At 39.5% G+C, this 11,873-nt stretch overlaps 1 protein-coding gene and 1 long non-coding RNA gene across 2 annotated transcripts in view; one reads left to right on the top strand and one right to left on the bottom strand.

Moving 5' to 3' along the window:
- The window catches only part of LOC148054237 (uncharacterized), a 170,353-nt gene extending 158,568 nt beyond the window's left edge, over positions 1 to 11,785 (bottom strand). Inside the window, exon 1 of the long non-coding RNA XR_015707421.1 lies at positions 10,180 to 11,785. This is a non-coding gene — a long non-coding RNA (uncharacterized LOC148054237). The remainder of the gene's footprint in view (positions 1 to 10,179) is intronic.
- On the top strand, positions 26 to 8,571 carry KRT222 (keratin 222). Its single transcript, XM_009461886.2, has 6 exons — positions 26 to 188; positions 2,297 to 2,425; positions 3,169 to 3,389; positions 4,455 to 4,531; positions 4,704 to 4,809; positions 6,181 to 8,571. The coding sequence occupies exons 1-6, from the start codon at positions 93 to 95 to the stop codon at positions 6,392 to 6,394; spliced, it is 843 nt and encodes a 280-aa protein (XP_009460161.1). The 5' UTR covers positions 26 to 92; the 3' UTR covers positions 6,395 to 8,571.
- Positions 11,786 to 11,873: the final 88 nt, after the last annotated feature.

Raw genomic sequence — 11,873 nt, forward strand, 5'->3', positions numbered from 1 at the left:
CTCTCCTCTCACTGCAGGCAGTGAAGGCGCTGCAGCAGCCGGCTCATCCTATCAATAAGGTTCGGTTAGCCAAGGTGGAGGATGGGAGGAGAATGGAACTGTCCCAGCTCCTCAATGAGATCAGGGCAAAGTATGAAACGCTCGTCACCAGAAATCAGATAAAGACCATCATCTCAGCAAGGACCCAGGTAATGACTTCATACAGACATACACCTTCCAGAGTAAGGAGACAATCCCTGTCTATACAATTCCTCCCTCAGCCTCTATGAGGTACAGTATTTCCTTTTCAATGCAGCATATTATTGGGGAAGGGATTTTGATTTTACTGCAGTAAGATGTGAACTAGAAGATACGGAAATAGATTTTGTTTAGGGTATGAAATTCACACTAAACGAATGCTGTGTAATTCATCTGGGTGTTTTTCTGTACCTGCAACAGTGATATTGTTGTGATTTAAAAATGATGACATATGCTGTAACATGGTAACCTCTAGCACCATTTAGTTATCCCAGAGGAAAAGAGAATCTTGAAAATCTAAGGCAATGTAAAGAATCCATTTATATACAGAAAGCTTTACCATTTTTAGCACCTATAGTAAAGAAAACTGTACCTTTTCAAGAACTATTTTATATTGTTCACAGTAAAACTATGTCATACTCTGCAGCAAATATCATTTGTTCTTTCATACAGATTGATTAAATGTTATCAACACACAATGCTACTATTATAGATTTGCATACAAAACATCTCTAAAACCCATCTGAACTTTGAAATAAAACGGCAAAACAATTTTCGGCCACCAAACGTCAAGAAATTCAGGGTGAAAATTAGGCATTATATCACCCTGTTGTACTTCTTAGGTATTGCAGAAATTCTGGAGGGTTTTTTTAACCACAGGCCAGGCTACTGCTGCAATCTGGCTGATCTACACAGTAATCCAATGACACACAGCAGCTATAAACTAGACAGTTAAGCCAAGCTTATATTTGTGTTCAGCACAAAGCAGCCAATGTTATTGATATAATCTTGTCACATAAATTCTGCAGTACCCAGGCAAAAAAGGATAAGCAAAGAATATTGAGTGTTCACTTGTGGATTAGCCAAATCCAGATTTTTCACCAAAATGATGGCATGGAGTAATTACAATGGGTCAGTATGTTACGGGGGAGAAAAAGAAACTTATTTTACTTGCTTCATAAGACCTGAATTAAAGAGTTTATTTCCTTAGCATTGATGGCACCATAAGAACCTACACAAAGCAGTAAAATATGCAAAAGAGCATGTATTGTTTCAAGTGCTTATGGCATCTTCACCACTTGCAGTAAAACTCAGAATCAAAAATGAAAAATAACTTTCGTAAGCAAAACAGTCATTCTGGAAGTTAAATGCATGAACACATTATCTAAATAAGAGATGAGCCCAAATCTAAAATGACCCCACACTGCTCAGGCTTGGCTTAAAAAAAATACTTTTAATAGGATTATAAAATAACCAAAAAACCACATTTTCTTGCAAACACAATACAGTGCTTGTTTGACTATTTACTTTTTACCTAAGAATAAACTTCAGCCTTAAGGATGGCAAATTATCTCAAATAATATTTTAGATCAGGATTAAGCTTAGAACAGGCACTTCACTTCTGAATTTTCACATTTAACATGGGTGACAGCAGATACTCAAGAGAACACGCCAATTTTTTCCTTCCTGTGATAGATAATCTTAAATAACCTGTCCTTAGAAGACAAGGAAAAGTTGTAGATTTGGATAAAGATGCTATTCATATTTAAATGAACGGAGGTACTTGCTCTCAAAAGACAATCTGAAATCTAGTCAATGGCTAAATCAGGCAAAAACATAATTACAGCTATTGTCAATTGTGATATATTCATGCAACCACTCAAAAGTGCTCCCTCTCTAAAGCTGGTCTTAGAAATCAAAAATACATTAAAAACAAAGAAAGAACCTTATTCAAACCTGGAACCTTGAACTGACTGCAATTCCTCTAATTTCCATGAAGTTAAGCCCATTTACTCCAGAGGTGAATAAGGTCTAAATGCAACTGGTTAATTTCTGTGGGAATTCCTCTACAACAAATACGTTGGGGATAAAGAGGCGGCCAACTGCTTCCCATCAAACACAGCAGGATAAGGGCTTCCTGTCTACACGGTGCCTACAATATTAACTCATCACTGTTAGCTTTAACAAATTTATGAGACTCTAAAAAAATTCCAACTAGAGATTTTTATCATTATTTGAATGTTTTTTAATATTGTTATCTTTTTTATATCCCCTGCAGCTAAAAGAAGCTACAATTAAAAGAATGGACAAAGATGCAGAAGCATTAAAGGCAGCCAGAGCAGAACTCTGTGAAGCGAGACGGCAGTGGCACCATATGCAGATCGAAATTGAATCTCTCCACGCTGTGGTAAGCATCATAAAATGAAACTTGAAATCTCCTGGAAAAAATAAATCTTTTTCTTGATGTAAACTATGCCACAATTTATGTCACATCACGTCCACTCTGCAGCGGAAATACAACACACACAGACATGCGTAGCTTTGCGGTGGACTTTCAGCTCGTCACACAGAGCACGAACCCCGCCATTTGCTCACATTTAAGAGCATCGCACGTTTTGATTCAGGATCTGCCATTCAATATACGCGTGTTTTCATGCCTGCCAAACATACTTGCATGACACTCCCTCATCAAGTTCCTGGTTACTCTGCCTAAACAATTCACATCAGGTTCATAACTTTTTTTGAATGTGTGGACCAAATTTATCAATTCATTCATGATAAAATATGTCAGCAATTTACTGAATTCAGTAATATAGATAGGCTACAAGAGCACACAGACCACTCAGCTCTCCTACAGTACTGAGCTGGATATCGTTTTAACCATACAGGTAAAATCAGAGATCTGTAAAATCAATGGCAGTGGTTTGCTGGTACAACAGGCGGCTACATTTTTTTACCCTATCTTAAATTATTACAGATTTTACTGCAAAATTTCTCAGCAAAAGTATTATCTTGAAAGCTTTACTCCTGTTCCTAAAGAGTATTCTTAAAAGAACTGATGTAAAAATACACAGCTTGTTAATGAAAAGTATGCATAACATCTTTACACATATGCTTTCCAAATCTTAAAATATGAGTTATATTTCACAGGAAAAGGGTTTGGAACGCTCATTGCGTGCCACAGAGCAGCAGTACCACATGCAACTACAAAATTTAGAAGCTGAGATTGAATGCTTAGAGAAAGAGCTACTGGAAGTGAGAAGAGGTATTGAGAAACAGCTTCAAGAGCACGAAATTCTCCTGAACACGAGGATGAAACTGGAGGAGGAGATAGCAACGTATCGCAGTCTGCTTGAGCAAGAAGAGAACAGGTACTTGTTGTTTAGAGAAAAAGTACTCAAACTGATCTTCCATGTCAGAACTTCTCATTGAAATAATCATCAGAATTGTAAATATATGACCCAATCATTAAAAAATTACAGTATAAAATCCTTAGAAATGGTTTCATTGTAACTTAACTTCACTGATTCCGCACTTTCTGGAGCTGAGCATCTCCACGATGCATTGCAGATAACAGCACGCTTACTGCACCCTCACTCGAGGCCCTGCGTGTTGATGCAGACTGCATCCCATTAGCTGCGTGAGGTGGGCTCTGCTTGTCTCAGACCATTGATGGAGCAAGTCCACACGCGTGAAGTTCTGGGAGGGGAGTTCACGTCTCATCGTGTGACAGATGCCGTTTGCGTGGGGAGTTCATGCTGCTCCGTATCGTTCAGTGTGCTAAGGCACACAGCAGGATGCTATTTAAGAATATGCCTCCTAGTGACATGTTGCTTTGGTTGCAACTCTTCAGGTCTGCCCTTTCCCTGGCACACCCCCCCCCCCCAGTATTTTGAAACGTGGACATGAGAGAGGCAGCTATACCAATGTAAACAAGGAGGATAAGGAAAAGGCAAAGTACCCTGTCTTGCACTCAGCACTGTTATCTTCACAAAACCAGGCACGCAATTCTGAAATCTTTCAGTGGAACGTTGCCCCTCTCAGGCCTTTCTACAGAAAATGGAGAGCGTCAGTCCAGGAACCTCTCACGTTTGCTTGAGAAGATTCCAAACGGGGGAGTCAGTTTCAGATTCAATGCTTCTAACTCTGTGAAAATGCACACAATTCAGTACTAATAAAATTCAATAACTCTTCCTAGCACACAACAAACTGACTAAAAACTGTCCGAAAATAATGATGAAATTGCGCAGATATTTTTGGTAACTTTCTTCATTTCTATACTCAGAATGAGAAATCCTAACAAATAGTTCCTACAATCAAACAGAACTTCTCATGGTTCTCGTATTTTTAATTTTTTCATAGCTGTTCATAAGACAAGTTTTGGATTAAAGTAATTCAGTATTATTAGATGACTGTAATAATTTTTATTTTTGCAGGTTTCGTTGCTCTGTACCTGACCAGAAGGATGACAAAAAGCCTACCACCAGCAAGATTGCCTTTACACTGCCTTCAGGTGACTTTTTAGACACTTTACCCTTACGGGATTATGGTTCCTAACTACTGGCAAATTACTGGATATTACAAAAGGATCGTCTTCCAATGCGGCAGGAGGGAAAATACCTCTAGGTCCTGTGTCCTGGCCTTACTCTTCTGCATACCTAGTGTATCTGCATTTTCTTTTACAGATGGTGTAAAGAAGCATGAAACTGAGAAGGTGGAACTGATGACAAAACAAGCAATCCTAGATGGAAATATTATGAAGGAAAGCGCTGAAGCTCATGGCACTGTACAGTAAGATAAACGTGAATTTAACAAAATAACAGTTGAAAGTAAATGGTGGGCATTACACTCCAGTAGCTTTGAGTTCTCCTTTATTTAGTATCTGTTATATCATGCCCAGACAGCCAAGAAGCTCCAGAATAACAGCGATAGTTTCTGAAGGTATATTGAATGGCATGTTTTAACAATACATTAAATTTTAAAGTTCTTTTTATTAGCATTTACTTCATAAGCTAACAATATCATGATGATGCTTCTGATTTGTAATTTCTATTTCTGTTAAGAATGAAACTATGAATAATTAATCTAGTTAAGGCTGAAAGCAAAAGAGCCCATACCATGTTTGTTAAGTCCCTCTGGGGCATATTTATGCACATAAATTCAGGCTTGGCTGCTCTAACTTGCTATTTGGAAACTCCTACGTTTCACCAATTACCAAACAGGGAACGGAGGCTCCTAAATGGGCATGTGAAAGTCTGCTAGTAGGTATTATTCACCTTAAATTACTTTAATAGTATTGGACTGCCTCATTCTTTTTTTTTTTTTTCTGCTGCTCTTTAAGCTCTTTTGTAGACTAGCATTTAACATTACATTTAAAACAAACAGTAGTGTCCCGTGTCACTAACACTGAACTGTAAGCATCTGTTGAAAACGTATCGAAATCCGGATTAAAAATTAATGCCATCGTGTGGTCCACCATACACACTCCACAGCTGAAGCTTATTTTCCTACACGAGCTTTGTTCATCTTACACCGTCAGTCCGATCTGCACGGGGCTGCTCGACTGGGTACAGTTTACTCTATATGAGTAAGGCCCCAGAGTCGGACTTTTACATCTGGACCCTGACACATAGTCAGAGGATGAAATCAATAGGATTTGGGTGCCTATATATTATGGAATCAGCTGGGTTTTCATTTCTCCGTATTTTACTTCTGCCCTTCTTTTCTTTTGTAATTTAATGTAGATCTGCATTCTGAGGTTTGGATCTGAACTAGATTTTTCTCCTCCCTATTTTGAAGGCATTCAGATGCAGGAATTCTGTCCTGCCCACTATAGTACAGAGGTTTCTTGCAAAGTTTTTGAGCTTGGATTCCAAACTTTCTCCTTGGAAACAAACTGCCTGATGTGTTTGGAGCAGTGGTTTTGTACCCATGTCTACTTAAAAGTACAAAAAGAAGAATATAATGAACCCTCACCCTTTATTTAGCTTTTCTGGAGAATGAACCTGTGGAAAAAAAAGAAAAACTCTAGTGTCTCAGTGCCCATCTAAAATAACTTGACACTTTATTATGCAATTTCTCTCTACATTTTAAAAGCCGTCCTGAAGATAGATAATTCATATTGCCTAAAGGGTCATAAATACATTTGATATATTGTTTCAGGACAGAAAAAGTGGATGAAGTCATTAAAGAATGGGAAGGTTCTTTCTTTAAGGACAACCCTCGCTTAAGGAAAAAATCAGTTTCATTGCGCTTTGATCTCCACCTAGCAGCAACGGATGAAGGATGTTTACACACTAAAAAGAAAACCCTTCCCGACATTGAAGTCAGGCTGGTAATGAGGAGATCTTGCAGTATTCCTTCTATCAAACCTTAACCTACAGCAAATTAACCCAAAGTTCATCTCCAACGAGCTCTGGAAATAAACTGTAGATGGACTTACATGGCCTCCTATCTTGCTACAACTACGAAATCTTACTAAGTACTTTGATTAATACGATAAAAACATACAAGTCTTTTAAAAGAAAGGGAGAAGAGCAAGGGAATTAAGATTCCAAGAAACCTAACTTCTACTAGTTTTATACTCTGGGTGCAGCCCTTTAATTTTCTCATTATTGTTGTTGTTTTGTAGAATTTCACCAAATATTAGAAAAAAATTAAACTATAACTTTATACTTTGACATATTCTGCCTATGTAAAAGAGAACTTGTTTTCTCTTTCTGGAAATGAGAACTGCATATTTCATTCTCTTAATTGTTCAATATTGCATATGTATAATGACTGATGAATCCTTGTAATAATTTATATCACAACCATCATACTTCTTGAAATCTGTTTTAAAATAACACTTTCTAACAGCAAAAATTACATACAAAATGCTCTTAAAATATATAAACTATTAACGAAGAATTTTCTTTTAAAAGTGGCTGGCATTTTAAATTTTTTTTAGGCAACAACTGAGCAAAAATGTCTTTCCCCTACATAATTATACAAACATTTTTAAAGGTGTTGTTACAAACCAATAATATTTTAGCCATATTGTTCCACGCATTTCGAAGCAGGAATTTCCATTGAAAATCAATCATTCTCTTATTTGTCCACACATATGTGTACTACAACTTTCTTAGCCACAGCAAGTAAAATTCTGCCCTTTGATTGTTCAAATGTAAGGAGTCAATCAACTATTCTAATGCTGGTATTAATTCATTTTGTGTATTATAACAATGTGAATTAAAATATTGTCGACAAATTCCTCTTCTGACAAATCTTATAGGTAAGTTATGCTCTTGATCTAGTACACGTAACAAGTCACTATTACGTCAGGGTACCACTAGTATATCTTCAAATTAAATGGACAAAATAAGGGCTACATATTCAAAGTAAAATTCTACCATACCCATTAAGTATCCCCCACTCCTACTCAAAGTAGCTACAGGAAAATACAAAGTACAGTAGATGATCTTGCATCTGTACACAGAAAAACCAGAAATGCAAGCTCAGACATACTTCTTTATAACATTAGGAGACAAATTTCAAACAAAAATTCAAACAAAATTGTACTAAGATGAGAGCGATTGCTTATGAGGATTTTTAAGAGGCACGGATGTCACAAACTCTCACCGAAACCACTGGGATTGCAGGGGCTCAGAATCTAGAAAAGCAGCGTACCGTATGTGCTAGATTCACAGCAGCATGTAAAAGATTAATTTAAGTGTCAGTATTTGCCTTATTACTTACGGCATGTGTTACAAAAACTGATACTACAAATTCTTTCAGTGCTAAGTTATGCTTCTAACTTTTGTTAATGGTAAGACCAATGCAGTTACATTGCCCACAGTTCTATATCTACTGTATGAAGCTGGCTAATTATCATTAACCCTAATACTGATCTGGTGTTGTTAATACTTGAGTATTTGGCAGCCTGAATGTATTAGCCTGCTCTAGCATTTTCACTATGCAGCTTTTTTTGTGCTTATACTCTGTACATTTTACAATACTTGAATTTAAACTACGTTTTAATTGTTTTAAGGCACTTTAAACAGGGATACGAATTTACCAAAGTAAATGATAGTACTACAATAAAAAAGTATTAAAATTGAGTTTGCCCATGCATATTTTGTGAGTTTTAACGTGTGCACCTTAAAAGGAAAGAAGTAACAGAAATACAAAATAAAAGTTGTAGATAAGAGAATCTGTAGCGCTGCAACCAAGTGTTTTCTAAGCTCCCCGCTACAATTAGAAAGACACAAATTCCCTAAGAATCTTTATCATAACATGTAAGGTGAGTGTCCTCCTGCTACAAAAGTTACTTTTTCTGGTAAATCCATTAACCCTGACCAGATCTGAAGTCCTTTGTTCCAAGTAGCACACAAGAACAGAAGACAGCATCTGGCATACAAAGTTAAAACTAAAAGATAAGCTGACAGGCAAAGGTAAATAGCAAGCAAATATGTAACAGAAAGCTTAATACACATGCCTTTAAAACGGCTCAGGCAGGCTTCCTCATGCAGGAAGAGCTTGCATAGGCACATAAAAATTACTGTACAAATACATGGAAGGTACCGCCATCTCTACAGCAAACAATAATGGAATAATCTTACTCACCGACACTTTTTTTTCTTTAACCAGGGGGTGTTTGGCTTAATCTCTGACCTACGGTACTTCTTGGGGTATTACCTTCTCTAGTGTAACTCCAGATTTTTTTTTTTACCTAATGATAGAAACCTCGTCCAGCATAGCAGAGAACACATACCTGACTTCACCTTGCAATACAACCTCCAAATTATTTTGGAAAAGAAAAATTACTGTGTATCTATAGTAAACATTGTCTGGGATACTAAGTAAGTAGAAAAAAATGTTGACCTTATTTGTACATGTTATTTCATCCATATAATGGCCTGACCTCACGGTCTCTGAAGCCATCTCCCTGACCCCAATGACAGCACAAGTTCATTCTGAGCTGTCCTGTGACGACCAATCCATTCCACCCACAGAAGCTGCCATTGTTTAACACCAGACTCAACTGCTCATGAAATAGACAGCTTCTGTTTGAAGTTTGACACAACTGACATAAACCCAGTTATACTGTTTTATGACCATGAAACCTGATGTTCTAAGGAAAAAAAATAAAAGTCTGCAGTTTAATAGCTGTTTTTGTTAACACACGACGTTCTGCAGGCAGCCCGCTCTTACCTGTTCACAGCCATTTTCTTCTGTGGGGCTTCCTGACACTGACTTCATTAGCTGCATTAAGAATTGCTGCTACTCTAGACTTGGTTCAAGCGTGCATCCTCATTTTAACTACGTTCCCTCCCCTGACAGTACATATATACCTTTTTCATAATTCACAAATCCCGTCTCTTCAAATGTAAAGCGCTTACTCTTTTCTTCATAAACTACTCAACCTTCCACTAGTGTCAGCGCGAACTCCACGTGGGCATAGGAAAAAGAAGTATTCACAATAACATCTCACCCTGATTTTAGATCACTTCAAAGCCGAATTAAAAAATATAACACTGAAGCCTGATAATATGGCAAAGAATTCTTCACTTCTGTGCTGCCAATTAAATTCAGACCAGCTGAGCTACTGCCATCTAATACCTGCAAACGTCTGGCGTACAAATGAGTTTCATTGTCTCAACCTACTTTCCAATGAATATATGTCCTCATTACAAAGCTTACGAAACTGTTGCTAATTAAAACAGTTGGATAAGAGCCAGCAATTTAGAGCTCCCTGGTTAGTACGATGCAGTATAAACAATCCCATAAAATCAGTAAAACTACTTATGTCAAAGAGTATCCTCAAAAGTGCACACAGGCAAAATCTTTCACTATCACAACATGGAAATCAGGCAAATAGCAAAGTGAAAAAACCCATCCATAAACCAAAGTAAGGAATATATTGCTGGCTTTGGAAACACATACAATGATTCAGAACTATTACCATGGAAAGTGAGCATCAGTAAATGTACTTGAACACTGTAAGAAGTATTTCAATAAGCTGCACAAACTTAGAATTTATTTTAACGTTGTCAACACTAAAGGCATTTTAACACTATCAACAAACCCATGTTTATTAATAAACTAAAGATGAATGCATGAAGCAGTCAAACACGGGAAAAAAACAGGTTATTTTTCACCTTTTAACAAGTATTTTCTCACCTTTTCTTTACAAATGTTCTGCCCAGGTGAAACTGTAGACTAAAGAGAGGCGTATTTGGCTGGCTGGCTGACCGAGGAATCTTTTCAATGCTTACATTCTTTTAATTATCAAATCGAAGTCAGATTATTGTGCTGCATGTCAATAAATTTCCATTATGGCCACAGATAAGCACACTGTGGGCAGATGAGGGCAGAGTTCTTGTCCCTTTTATTTGTTCACAAAAATGTGCTTATTTAAGAACGAAAGCAAACTGGGCTAGACAAACAGTAGGCATCAAGAAGAAACGTGTCTAACTTGCAGCAACTTGGTATCATATTGTTAGTTTTTCTTCTTTTCCCCTTCTACTGTCCTTTTGGGTTAGGTAGGTATCATCTATCTTTTTCCATTCAAAAAAAAAAAGAAAAAATACTTCTGCTATCTTGTCATGAACATTCACCGTTTGGCTTTCCTTCAGCTGCTACATTGATCCACTACAATCCTCCTTTATGGATGTCTAGAAATTAATCTTATTAGCCATATGACAGCATTTCAATGCCAAACTTTACATTTTCATTTTTAATTCAGTCAGTTTAACAATTTTCACTGTGTAAAAGACTCCTACGCTGAATGCTGAGGTCTGAAATTCTTCACCTTCCTCGCTCAGACCCACATGGTGTACCGTGTTTTATATTTGCAAGCTTTTTACCTCCGTGTGATACCCTCACAAATTTCTGCAAGAAATTGTTCTAGACAGTTCCACTGCTCCCAGTGTACTCTGTAATTCATAATCCTCTGTGACAGAGTGTTTGAGTTGGTCTGATTTAGTTCAAAGTTATAATCTAGACAGGTTTATAACCCAGGGTCTTTCCTGCAGCCTGGTGACCAGCCTTCCTTAACGCCACTCCACAGGCTGACCCGCTTGCTCTAGGCCTTCTTCTGTGCGTGCCCTTCCATCGACACACCGGCACCTTCCCGCCTTTCCTCATGCCACGGCAAGCACGACCGGACCGAGGGCCGCATCCTGCTCCTCTTCAGCCTCTCCTCGAAGAGATGCCATCCCCAAACCACCGTTTCAGCACCGCGCTGCGTACTTTACACAGACAAAGGGTTCCCCAGCACTGCCGGGACCGTTCACCTGACTTTATGGGATTTATTCGGGCGCAGACACTACGCTGCCGCATTTGTCCAGACGCCTCCCGGGCAGCCCCGGGACCAAATCGCCTCAGGGCGCCGCCGCGCGCTCCCCCTGAGGGGAAAAAGGCGCCAAACGGCCTCCCCCGGCCGCCCCCCGCCTGCTTGTTCGCCGCCGCAGATTCGCCACCGGGAGACAACGCTGCCGCTCCTCCCGGCCCGACCGCTGCGGGCACGCTAAGAACGGCCGGGGCGGCCCAGCGGGGAGCCGGCTCGGCGGAAGGGCGGGAAGCGGGTTAGCCTCCCTGTAGAAAGTGCTGACAGGAACGTGAAGGCGGGCAGTTTCCCGCCTGCACCTTCCCCTTGCTGTCGTGGGGCGAAGGGGACGAGCCCCGTCCTGGAGACTGCGAGCCTGGGGCGGAGACAGCCCGGCCCGCAGGGCGCCTCGGGAGCGCCGGTAACGCCCCCACCGAGCGAGGCGGCGCCTCCTCCCCGGTAATGGCGGGGCGGGGCGGGGCCGCGCCCGCGCGCAGCGCCCGGAGCGCCTCTGCCCTCTGCGCCCCGCAGATTCGCCACAGCCCCT

The sequence above is a fragment of the Nipponia nippon genome, unplaced genomic scaffold, assembly GCF_047370975.1.
Source record: "Nipponia nippon isolate SJK-2023a ecotype South Korea unplaced genomic scaffold, ASM4737097v1 scaffold_32, whole genome shotgun sequence".
NCBI classification, from domain to species: Eukaryota; Metazoa; Chordata; class Aves; order Pelecaniformes; family Threskiornithidae; genus Nipponia; species Nipponia nippon.